General features: G+C 38.3%; 1 protein-coding gene across 8 annotated transcripts in view; it reads right to left on the bottom strand.

The window, feature by feature from the left end:
• The window catches only part of kiaa1549la (KIAA1549-like a), an 88,663-nt gene that overhangs the window by 15,594 nt on the left and 59,510 nt on the right, over positions 1-13,559 (bottom strand). For all 8 annotated transcript variants that reach the window (XM_077568286.1, XM_077568288.1, XM_077568287.1 and 5 more), the window contains 2 exons: positions 8,318-8,511; positions 3,419-3,561 (listed from right to left, as the gene is read on the bottom strand). In XM_077568286.1, coding sequence (XP_077424412.1) covers positions 3,419-3,561; positions 8,318-8,511 — 337 coding nt within the window. The remainder of the gene's footprint in view (positions 1-3,418; positions 3,562-8,317; positions 8,512-13,559) is intronic.

Raw genomic sequence — 13,559 nt, 5'->3', positions numbered from 1 at the left:
TATGGTGCTCAATTTTTTAATTTCCCATATGTGCAATGTTGAAAATTATTTTTCATTCAGTGATTAATATTAACATGATGAAAACGCAAACGTTTTTGTAGTAGGCATTACAGTACATAGCTCCAGATACTCTGACCATTTTAATTCAAAATTTTAACAACCTGTTGCAGTGGACACCCCTAGGAGTTTAAGAGTCTACTATTTTACATTATTTACACTTGTATTTGTGTTGACATGCCAACATACCATCAAAATGTTTCATAGACTAATGCACATCATAGTACTATTTGTGCAGCGACCGTGTGATTTGGTCACCAATGTGAGTGTGAAAAGCTGTCTGTCTATATATATGTGCGCTGTGATTGATTGAGTATCACTTTCATCTACAGTCCACTGGGTTAGTGTGCAGCTTTTCTGAAAGCTTGAACAGGATAAGTTGGAAATAGCTGGGTAGATGTAATGTGGTGTCTGTCTGCAGTCAGTCTACTCTTAGCTGACAATACAGAATATGCAGAACCATAGTTTTGTGTTGTAATATATTTTCAAGTTAAAAGCTTCTTAGTATTAACTGTAAACGTGCATGTTACGTTATCGCAGGCAGCAGCAGATGGACAGTGTTGTGGTATACTCGAACTCCGATGACTCATTGCCTGACATCACCGGGCAGACGGCTTCGTTGTAGGACTAAAAAAAAGTCTGCCATCAACTCAACCTCAAGCCCACACAACCACAATTCATCCTGGCTGCTGCGCTGCCTGCCTTGCACCTTACTTCCGTGACGGCTGAGGTTAGCACACGTAAACTGTAGAAATTGTGAATCAGATTGGAAAAGATCCAGTGCAACTTGAAGATACTTCGTATATCTAGTGGAATACTGTATCGTTTTCAAACTGAACACATTCAAACACAGTAGCAGCAGTAATTTCAAGTTTAATGTATCATGCTTAAGGACACGAGCAGCTGGCTAAATGTGTCAACCTCCAATGATAAAACGGCCTCTTTCATGCTGTCACCAAGTGTCCCCTTTTTTACATATCTTAACATAACAGCAGGTGCATGTTTACATTATTCTAAAAACGCCAAATGCTGCTTACAGTATGTATCAATATAAGAGTACAGAATCTTTCCTAGCCTGCCTCTTGACAAAATATGAAATACAAACACCATTTAATGTTTACTATTGCCACTTAAAATAGTCTATTATATCAAAATAGTAAAGAGTTACTTTCTATTATAAAACAAAAATATCAAATCTCTTAATCAAATATAACGTGTTTGTATTTAGAGTCATGAAAAATGTCACAAAAAAGAACACTACCAATTTTGCCGTCGCATAAAAAGCTACTGTGGAAAAAATAAAATGTGTAGCGTTCAGACATAGTCCTGCACAAAGTTTAGCACATAAGCTTGCAGTGAAATGGTATTGTAGTTGTACCTACTTTATCAGTGCTGTGTTCAATTTTTATTGTGACTTTATTTATCGCTTTACCTCTGAAAGCAACGATTTTGTTCACTAATATCCCTCATCCCTCCCCGCCCCCCACTTTATCGCTACTTCTAACCATCCAAAGCTCTCTGAAACGCAGTGAGGAAATGAGACAATTACTCAACTTCTACACTCCTTTGTACTCTTTCATTTGCTTGTATAAACACTATAAATTACCAAAAGTGGTGAGACATAAGAGATGAACAAAAACAATGGCTAAGAATGGCTCAAACAGTCAATCAGGGCAATGTCAATACCAGTTTTGGGGAGTAACGGAATACATGTACCGCCGTTATGTAATCAGATTACAAAAAAATGTAACTATATTCCATTACAGTGACAGGAAAAAAAATGTAATCAGAATACAGGTACGTTTATTAAAAATGGGGATAACTTTGAGGGATTACAATTTCGCCGATGAGAGAGAGTGCGAAAGAGGGCGAGAGAGAGAGAAAGAGAGCGTGTGCACACCCGCGCGAGTGGGACCGTTGCTACATGTCGGGGAGGTGGGAACGAACGTACTGACTAGTCGTGTCCTCCACACGCGGGCACTTTGAAAAAGCTTCAGGGACGAGAGGAGGAAATGGCGACCGGTATTCACTGGAACTTACTCGGAGCGAAAGTTTGAGCTAAGAGTCCAGCAGCATGCTACGTGCTGTAGCTTCTTGCTGGCTAGCCCACTAGCCTACAACCATAATGTGAGTTACACCTTCCAAACAAATCTTCTTCCTACCAATTCACTATTTAAGCATCATGCTCAACATATACACGGCTAAACTTGTGACTGGGATAAAAGTTCATTTATCAGTTGATGTCACGCATCATCATCTTCATTCTATCTATCTATCTATCTATCTATCTATCTATCAAACTGTGAGATGTGGTTGCTTTCAGTGACAGTTCGAAAACAGCATATGGCCTTCAATCAATCAATCAATCAATCAATCAACCTACATGCTTTCTAACTACACAATCATTTTGGATTTTTGTAGGCTGCCCAGGTCCCTATCACCCGCAAATAGCAGGGGCACATTGTATAGAATATATCTTGTGGTGATATTTATTTTAATTTTGTCTTCATGAGCATACTCAATATTGGAGTAATCCAAAAGTAATCCAGTTACATTACTTTAATATTATGGTACTTGGATTACATTACTAAGTACATTTTTAGCAGGTAATTTGTAACTAAGGGATTACATTATAAAAGTAACCCTCCCAACCCTGGTCAATACAATGGAATCTGTCTGTCCGTCTTCCTGTCCATCCATGCTCTGTGCTTTCCTCTTTTCGCTCTACCTATGAAGCTACCTGTAGCTGAATTTCCACCAGCACCATCTAGGTTAATGACACCAGTGGCAGTCGTCGTTAATCCAGACTGCGACCCATCCGCTATGGAAATCATTGGATGACTATTCATAAAGAGCTCAAAAGATTTAAGATGGATGCCCTTCGTGACGCAAGCCTCTGCATTTACTCAGGCTCGGGTCAGGCCTACAGTTTGCACTGGCTTGTGCCCCCGTAGGGCTGCTTGACAGTAAAAGGCAATTGAATGATATTATTGTAGATAAAATAACAATGTTTTGTTTGATGTTGCTGTCAAGTGTGTCATCGCATCACCGACTGAGTCACCGTATGAATAATTGTCTTTTGATCATATTCACTTCATTAGTTCGCAGGAATGATCCCTTTGGGCAAGATGTCATCAAATGAAGTGTAACAAATGCGTGGCATGAGATGGGTCAGTGTACCCACTGATTACTCTATACTTTAATTAGCGTCCTACTGTCATGGGCAGAAATAGTGCAGATACAGACTTCTTCACCATCTGTCTCTGTTTTGCTTATTTCTCCCTCATTTACTCCTCAGCCTTGCACATCTTTTCCCTCCGTTTCGTTTGCCCCGTCGTTCCCCTTTGACCCGCTCTCTTACCATTGGTGCTCCTTTTGTGCAAATCCTCCTTGCCATTCTTGCAGCTGCTGCCAGTGGCCGTCTTTCGGGCCGACGAGCTCTTGCTGCCGTTCAGCTTCCCGGAGCTGTTACTCGACATTGAACCATCCTCGCTTGGCAACCGCCTGTAGTAGTCATGGTAACAGAGAGGGTTGCAGAAGGAAGGAGAGGGGATGGTTTTTGAGTCTCAGCAAGTAAGGGCACATATCATGGAAACACATTTTAAAAAAAATAAAATAATAGATGATCATTTCACATGTAAAATATTTGGATAGTTAGTTGGACTCGTAATAATTAAATGTTATCATATTGAATGTTATTTATTTATGCAACACCAATAATCACAGTCCAAACAGAAGGAACTAGAGGTCTGTATTAGGGACAATTAAATATACTAACAAATTTTCCTGCTACACTAACAGCCTTGTAACTATCCTTTTAAGCAGTATTGGGGTTTTTTATGACATCATTTTGGAGGAAAATAACCACAGGATTCTTGAAACATTAAAAGCAATTACAAAGCCTCAACCTAGAGATGGTAATACAAAAAAAACAACTCTATTATTTCACAATTCAAGAAAAATGACAAGGAATTATAAAATTTCGCTTCCGGCACAATTTTTAATATTGCAGAAAAGCAAGTGTTTCTAGCATAATAATGCAACTGCGCCTCATTATAAATCTTTGACTGCCAGACGTTTTCAGAAAAGGGATGCTGTCAGTGCCAGCCGATTTTTTTTTTTTTGTTTAAATAGTTTAGCAAAATAATAGTACAGGCAATACATACTATACTGTACATTTTGGAGAAGTCGACTAAGTAAAAAAAAAAAAAGATCTTTTGAATTTGTTTTTGTCTTTTGCCTCAGAGACACCAGGCATGTGAACCGTGTACTGGCCTCGCACGCATGCACGTACACACCACACACACACACATACACACACACAGCCTCAAGCCATGTAAGCACAGTAGGTACACAATGTGACAGGGCCATCTCATCTACAGGTGCACGTATTCTGTAGATCAGACATCAGTTGCCCCAGGCTAGGCTAACACCTTGACAAAGACACACAAACAACACACACTGTGGTCTGTGTAGCGGTCGATACTAGTGGAGTCACATTTTAAGTCACATGGTCAAAGGCAAACTGATGCAGGCGTAAAAGAATAAATACAATGCATGCTCCATGTGAATTTGTTAGGACAGTGCCAGGAAGAATAACAACAGAATCAATCATCATTTGGCTGTAAAGTTTATGCTTCCCTTTTTGTATCTCACACAACTAATGTTTTGGGGATGTTTTTTAGTTTTAGTTATAGTGTTTTGACTAAAATTAACTAAAGCTTTAGTCATATTTTAGTCATCTGATTGTATTTTAGTTTCAATCCAATTTTAGTTGATGAAAATTAAGAGCAATTTTAGCCGGCTAATTTGACAATTTAGTTGATGTTTTCTTTCAGCATACATTTAAACTTTTATACAGAAAATTATGACACACCTATTTGTAGCTGTAGTTTAACACGCAAGACACTTTTAACACAATGGTGTCTTCATTAAACTTTGTTTCAATGAAACATGTTGAACTGACAATAATATGCTTATCTTAAAGCTTAGTTTTCACCTAAATAAAAAAAAAAAGTCCATAATTGCTTGAGATTGATTTTACAGCTGCATTATGAATGTAAAGTGTTTGAACATGAAATAAAGTGCAGTGAACAATTTGAGTGGTTCTTTTCTCCCGCCCGCATTTCATTTCTTCTTCTGATTGGATTTAGTTTTCGTTTTAGTCATTGACAAAATGTTATCAGTCAATTTTAATTAGCGTCATTGTCTCAATGTGAATGGCTTCTATTTTAGTTTTCGTTCCATTTTCATTTCAAAATTATAAGAAAAATATGGCGAAAATTTTTCATCAACAAAATTATCACTGATTCGGTTAAATGAATAAATGTGACTCCACTTTGAAGATGGTTGTCAGTAAATATCCCAAGTCAACTAATGAATAATTTATTGTGGTTCAATGAGAAAGACAAACTGTTGTGTTAAGCTGGTTTAAAACCCCACTGAAAACAGACATACAGTATCCTGGCACTAATGCTAGAGCATCTGAACACGCTTGTTATTTTAAATATGCATGATTGCGCATATACTGTGTTCATATATCAGCCACATTGAAACAAACAAACTAAATAAATAGTTTTTTGATGTCCGGTGCCTCATGCTCCTAATCCAACCTGTTATATTGCGTCAACGAACCCACCGTGGTCTAGTGCCTACCTGCTCCCAATCTCCACTGCGATTATACCGTGAGAATGTAAGACTGTGTGAATTGCAAATGTAGTAGCACTCTGCCCACACTCAGGTAGACAAAAAAAGAGCAAGCTTGGCTACAGATTGACTGACTGCATTGTTTGTTTTATTGTGAAAAGCATATTGGAAGGTCTTTGTTCCCCTTTCTAATTTTAGGCATCAAGCTTGCCTGTATGTAATATCCATCTATAAAGAAGTCCGCAACTATCATCTTGATATTCTAGTATGATATCGTTCCCACTGCGGTGCTATCTTGAAGATTTGTAATTGCCTCTATATATAGATGGTGGAAAATGCCTTTCCTACAAGGTTTGGTAAAGCCGATTATGCCAGCATTTTATACGGTCATCATTGTTCCACTCCCTCCGGCATGGCGAAAGCCAGTGTTATAAATATACATGTGTTTATTGTCCTCAAGGGGCAAAGCACGACTAATCCCACTCCGATGCATTTTCGTTTAGTGGTGTGTAAATATGAGACTGATTTGTGTACATGTTCTTCAATTTGCATTTGTGTAAAGAGGCAAAACGCATCTCATTTGAAAGTGGTGAACTTTATTTTAAAATAAGAACATGTAGAAAAGTTTAGTTAGCATTCCCTTAGAATTTTCTGTATTCATCATAGCATGCTCCCTTCTTAACCACAGTGAATGGTCTTCATCCCACAAAATGAATCTATCAATTTCTCTACTGCTTGTCCTCATGAGGGTCGCTGGTGAGTTGACGCTCAACCTATAATTGATGATGGGCAACAAGTGGGGTACACCCTGTATTGGTCACCTATCAAATGCAGGCCAAATATCAACAAACATCCACACTCACATGTATTTATTTTGATGTATTCATTCATTTATTTAATTATCCCTCTCTCTAATTAGATTCAAATCTTCAATTACCCAATCGTGAATGTTTTCAGAATGTGGGAGGAAGCTAGATTATCCGCGCAAGCACGGATAGAACTTCACGAAGAAGAGCCCAAGGTCATTTTATAAACCAAAGAACAAGCCCACTCTGGTGTTCTGTTGAGGTAGTTTTATAAGTGTGGTACAACATAAAAATAATATAGGATGTAAAAGAACATTTAAGGAATAGTGAGTGGTGTAGCAGATAAATTATTACCAGTAGATCTTAAGATCACTGAAACGAATGATACTTTGGAATCAAATGGTAAAATATGAAGAGGCGGCAGTGTTTACTTTGTTTCGTCTATAGCGTCAACTCTTTATATCATATACTGAGGGATGTGTTGATATTCTTTTCTAAGTAATAATTTAGTCGCCATTCAATCAAAATAAATACATGTATCACTCAAAGGTTTACCCAGAGTTCAAAGGTTTGAAATTAAGATGCATAAATCTCAACTCGGACCTTGGACATTCATGGGTGTGTTTTCTCCAGGTATTCCGGCTTCCTTCCACATTCCAAAAACATGCAAGTTAGGTTAATTGAAGTCTCTCAATTCCCCAGAGGTGTAAATGGCAACCTCCTCCGAGTGTACCCTTTTTGTCCAAAGGTCGACTGTGATTGGGTTCACCCATGATGCTAATCAGGACAAGTGGTATAGATCAGTGGTTCTCAACCACCGGGCCGCGGACCGGTACCGCGACCCATTATAATGAATTTTGATCAAAATGACATGAGCAAATGATCGTGTCAGAAACAGTAGATCATTTGCAACTTGTTCAAATAAACAAAAAAGGCTCCTTCTTTTTTTTTTTTATGCGAACAATGGACATGATGTGAAGATTGAACAAGTTATGAGAATTTTGTTTCTGCTCTGGGGAATGCGTCAAAGCAACTGCGAACAACTGTTATTCCCTCGAGGGGAACTACAGAGTGTTATTTTCATAACATGCCTTGCACAAATGCATTCCAATCTACACACATGCTTAGTGGGTACTATGAGCAAGCAGGCAAGGGAGACAAATTGATTATAATGCCCTTTATCATTTGTTAACTACTGTGTTTGTCCATGCTTATTTCCTTGTGCAAAGCACATTGAGTTGCCTTGTGTATGAAATGTGCTACACAAATAAACTTGCCTTGCCTTGCCTTTAAAGGGAAAGTCAACCCCCTCCAAAATTTCTTGACAATATGTTCTATGCAGCGCCACTAGTCTAAATATGGCATTCTGGTTATTAATGTGTTAGTGGAATATGAGTTAAGCAGCAAAATCCAGCTGTTTTTATCCATCTCATTGGGCGGCCATTTTGCTACTTGCTGCCGAAAGGGTAAACACACACAGACTTATACAAGCACACTGTCACAGTAACCGCCTGAGAAAAGCTAATGATCTGACAACATTTAAATCCAGCAAATGCATGTGTTCTGCTGGAAGTGTGTGCAGACAGCCTCTTGTTAACGCTGGACTTATAGTTAGATCACATCAATCTGTCTGATTCATCTCAACGAACTGGAGGCTTCACCCGGTCTTAACAAAACACTCGTGTCTGCTTCTGCTGAAAGGCTCTGGCTTTTGCAATTGCATTGTTGGGTGACAATAGCAGCTGTTCCAGCATAGCACATTGAGCTGAGAACAGTGTGTGTTTATCATAGGACAGTTGTTATCTTACCCTCCTTTGTGTATGTCAGCAGATGGTGGCCTCTTGTTGGCAGTGCCATCTTGGTACACCTTCTTATCCAATGACATTGACAGCGGGGCGTCTCGCACAGGCAGTCCCAGAACTAAAGTGTCCTTGTTTAAAGAGATGGTCTCGTCACCAGCTCGACCCATGTGTTTCTTGGCGTAGTCAAATCCTTGGACAGGCTGACAAAGAAAGTGAACCGAGAGTCAAACACAAGCATCTCAAAATGGCAACAAGTGATGAATATGAACAGTATGACAAAATATTAGCTTTTTTCACACAGATATACAACAACAAAAACATGCTGCACAACAACAGCAAACAGTTTTCCATCTTACAACCTGATAAATGCTAAATGTATAATTTTTCATTGTTCGGGAGATGAGTTCTACTTCTGGCTTGAAGAACCAAGTCTGTCAATCAATTACAGTTTTGAACCAATCTTGACTGTTAATAAAGTAGATGTAGCCGATGTTATTTCTTTTCTAAGCAAAAATAAATATTTACAAGCAAAGAAATGGTATCAGAAGTAAGCAAAAGGAAATGCAAACAAATGGTCATATAGGTGCTTATGATTTTCTTGATATTGGACATCATTGTCAAGGAGTTCAGAATTTCATTTAAGTTAATCAAATCAAATCAAGTTTTCTTATCCGTTCCAACTTGCGCACATTTGCAAACGCTCAGGAAATATGCTGAAATGTCACATTCCCGAGTGGATTTTTCAGATACGAGAGCAGAGAGCACTCCACTCTGTCCCTTGAGAGCAAACTCTAGCTCAGAAACTCTGCTAGGCATGACGAAAAGACAAGCAATGAGAAATAGGATAAACGTCACTGAACACACCAACGATTTGTGGTAAAATTTAGCCATGTGGAACATTAGAGTCTGGTTGACATATGTATAATCTGTCATCAATAACTGGATTGCTTCCTGATAACCATTGAGCCCATTTGCTCAAATTTTTCCTTGTTTGTGCAAAAAAAAAAAGAGTCAATTATAAGTATGTATTCCCAAAATCAAGAACATATAGGATTTCCCCCCCTTCAAGACAAATAAAAGATTAAAACAAAAACAATATTGTAAACTACAATACATGACTGGGGAAAGAAATAGTGTCAGTTAACTGACTGGAAGAGAAAAAGTAAGTACTTGAAAATGGAGAAGATTTAAATTGAGGAAAAAAAAAAGAGGGAGGCAATATGACAGATACATGCCTACGTAAGTAGAAAACCCTCAAAGTATACAGCAGTGCTATTTCAATGCCAGAAAGGGGTAATTGAATGGGCCTCCCGCTCAAAGCTCCCAGATGCCATGGCATACATAATCAAAAAGTGGGAACAGCGCAATACTAACACAGCGCACTGGAAGTCAGGTATGAGAGCATTAAAAGAACAAAGGAGGACACGCATTTTCCTAAAACCTCTAATGCGTAGACACTTTCTTTGCTCTGCTACATTTCTCTGCACTTACAGCAGAGAGAAAAGAAAAGGCCCGTCAGATCATTTTTATGTTGCACAACAAAGCAGACGAATCCCAGATTTTTTGCCTTCCTTTTCTATTTCGAGCCACTCTCAAATGGGCTGCCTAATGTATTCGATGATGCATACTAAATCCTGAGTGCATGTGAGGTTACACAGCGTGGGCATCAGGCTGACAGCATTGTTAATAATTCATCCGTAATACACACCACTGTGCCATAAGCCAGCCTGAAAACACGTGGCTGAGTGTCAGGGAAATTGATACACACTCATGTAGACACATGCGCACGTTGATGAGCGCACTCACAACGGCGTGAATATACAGTTATGGCTTGAGTGTGTGTTTGCACTCGACCAGCTTAAGTGTTGTATGATGACAGTTGAGTCTTTTTGTGTGTGAAAAATACATGGAGAGTGCAAACATTAATTTGCTTGAGGCTTCTTGCTTTTCACAGTCGCGCTTTTGTGTGTTTATGACGTAAACAAGCAGTGGAGGACGAGGGAAGCTCAATTTGTCCTTCCAAATAATGTAAATGTGACTTTTTCCCCACTAGCATTTAATATATTGAAGGTTTATGAACCACTTTATTTTTTTTCTTGAACATCCCAAAACTGGATAATGATCACCGGATTAAACAAGTCACATTTTATTTAATTAAAAAAGAAAAGAAAAACAACATTTTACAAAAAATGTTTTACCCATAAATTGGCACTTGAAGAAGATCCAGCATTTTCTGTTAGCCAAAAGCTGGAGGGGACCCACAATTTTTCATCACTTCTACCTTTGGTACCTTACACTTCCTAACCAGATGCATGACAAAAATGCTATTTTTAATATGGACGAAATACATGCGTGTGTGCAAAATACGTGCTCTTAACTCATTCACTGCCATAAATTCATAAAAGAAAACAAAGAGGGGTTACAGGCAATTAAAATTATTAATTGTAATTAATCGCATGACTTCACTAGTTAACTCATGATTAATCACATATTTTATATCTGTTCAAATGAACAATAAAAAAAAAATCTAGGTTTTCATACTCTTGTTAACAAAAGTGGGAAAAAATGTTAAATAGAAATAGTTCTAATGAATTTTTGACATTTATAGCCGTCAATGGCAGTGAATGAATAAAAAAATGAAAAAAAAGACAAGATTATTCCAAATTTGGGGCTACGGGCAATCTTTTTTTTTATTGTAATTAATCGCATTACTTCACTAGTTAATTCACAATTAATCACAAATTTTATATCTGTTCTATATGTACGATAAAAAAAATCTAGGTTTTCATACTCTTGTTAACAAAAGTGGAAAAAAATGTTAAACTAATAGAAATAGTTCAAATGAATTTTTGACGTTTATAGCCGTCAATGGCAGTGAATGAGTTTTAATATATTTCATTTTGGATAATTTTTCAGCAAATAAGGGAAAAGCAGGAAAGATGATGAATGAATGTCTAAAAAATATTTTTCATTTTTAAGGAATGAAAAAAACAACTTGGTCAATCAAATTACTTGGAACTGACAAATGAATGAATGAAAAATGACTTGGTTCATTTTTGTCCAGGTGCCCCCGGGGGCCGTAGTGTGTCAGAACAATTTAGAGGTCAACTAGCATCTCAGAACAGATTGTGGTCGATAATAACGTAGCGATACAGTAAAAAATAAACATTAGCAAGACGTTATGGTATGACGTGCTTCTGTGCTGACATCCTATTAAGCATGGAACACTGCCAATTATTGATACATTATTGAGTGACTGATGGGTAAAAGCTGTCATGCATTACACAGTATAGATTCTTAAAATGACATAATGGATGGTCATGACCTTGAAAAAGACATCTGACATTTCATGCTATGTTTTCCACTGGAAGGTCCGTCACTTGTTGTCACGCCGTGCATCCGTCTAAATTAACTTTGCCTCCTTGTGTTTGTGCAGCAAAAGAAAAGATGGGCCACCGTTTCTGAAAGGCTCTGTATTAAATGACAGAGATACTGACCACTCAGCACTACTGCATTAAATGTTCTTGCATTCCTTACTCGCGCCATCAAAGAGGCACTTCTCCTCCAGTCTAATTTTAACTCAGACAGCAGGTTGATGAGGTGCAGCAGATGAGCTATCCCCCCCCCAGCAGCCATATTGATTTAAGTCCAACACTGGCATGGCTGACAGTTCGAGCGCACCACAAAGTTGCATGCACTAAGCACGTGGTCTGATACTCTTCCTGTGACAAGCTGTTGTGTCAAACAACAAAATGCTCATGATCTCATAACCAAGATCCCCATGAAACATGTTATCTAAAAATTGTATCAGGAGTATAAAATCCAATATTTAGTGTTAAAATGAGCTGCAGAATCAATGTGTAAGCACACATATGCAGATGTTCATGTTCATGATAAACATGTAAGTAAAGGTCATTAATAAATGTTAATCACCAATAAGTGTAAATCAGAACCATAATTGAATTTATTGTCATTGCACATGCACAGGTACATAGCAATGAAATTACACTTAACAGGCTCAAGAAACATTTTAAAAAACATTGACCAAAGAGAGGGAGACGGAATGGGAAGGCCTGTCTGTATTCGCTCAATAAGCGCTCCGAGGTCCCCGAGAGTGAAAAATGAGACGAGAGGGAAAAGTAGGGAGGCAAAAAAGTCACGACTCTCGCCATGTTACATCAGGGAACACGTACGGGTAGAGTTGAATGGGGACCCTTAAATAAATAAATAAACAGTCTGGTAAAAAAATAAAAATAATATATATATTTTTTGCACATATAGAATATATGGACACTACAACAAATCTCTAAACTTTAACATGTAGGAAATAGGGGAAGGAGGAATGGCGGCTGGGGGCACGAAGGAAATGCATATCTGCCCCAATGTGTCAGTCCCGTGATTGATTGGGATCAGTCCAGAGTGAATCCCTGCCTCTGACCTAAATTCTGTGAGATCCTCCACACAGGAAAGCCAGAGCCCGGATTTGAACAGCCAACCTCAGACCTGTGATGCAGATGTGCTAATAACTTGTCACCATTCTGCTATGTAAGTTATAGTATATCATTAAATGAAAAGAAAAACAGAACATACACCCATCATCTCCTTCGTCACTCTGATGATTCTATCTCTTCATGCCATGATACAATACTAGCAGTCGCCTGTTCCAGCTTTGAGGGACCCGATGATTTCCCACAGTGAAATTGTTCTACGAAACGATTATTACTTGTGCAAATAATCTGAATTTTTAATCAACTGTCTGTGTTTAATTTTAACTTGCCACTAGCTCTTCCTGAACCAAATCCTTGTGTGAAATATTGATGCAAGTTCCTGGTCGAGAATGTAGGAACGCAAGCGCCACTGTGCATTGGCGATGAGTAAAGCCTCTCAGAATTTCAAAATGCTACATTGCACTGCTATGTATTGTGAAACACAAAAGGCCTACTACATTAACATAACAATTGGGAATACTTTTACTGTAAAACAACGGTTCGGTATGAATTTTCCTGTGTGTGTGTTTGTCAGCTACGGTAGCCAAATATTCTATTTCTAGCGCTTACCCTCTTGATGTTTTGACACACATGACAGTTTATTGTTTCCAATTTGTATTTACCCCAATGGAAAATTACACTTCATCACAACTTGAGGGAGAACCCCCCCCCCCCCCCCCACACCAACCTAAAGTATTTTTTACTCTTACTATAAATCATTTGCCAGCCTTGTCTCATCTTTCACTTTGTCATTTGAGAGA

Source organism: Vanacampus margaritifer, chromosome 6 (genome assembly GCF_051991255.1).
Source record: "Vanacampus margaritifer isolate UIUO_Vmar chromosome 6, RoL_Vmar_1.0, whole genome shotgun sequence".
In the NCBI taxonomy this organism is placed as follows: domain Eukaryota; kingdom Metazoa; phylum Chordata; class Actinopteri; order Syngnathiformes; family Syngnathidae; genus Vanacampus; species Vanacampus margaritifer.
Note: the sequence above shows the minus strand (reverse complement) of the source record. Positions and strands in the feature narration are given on the sequence as shown.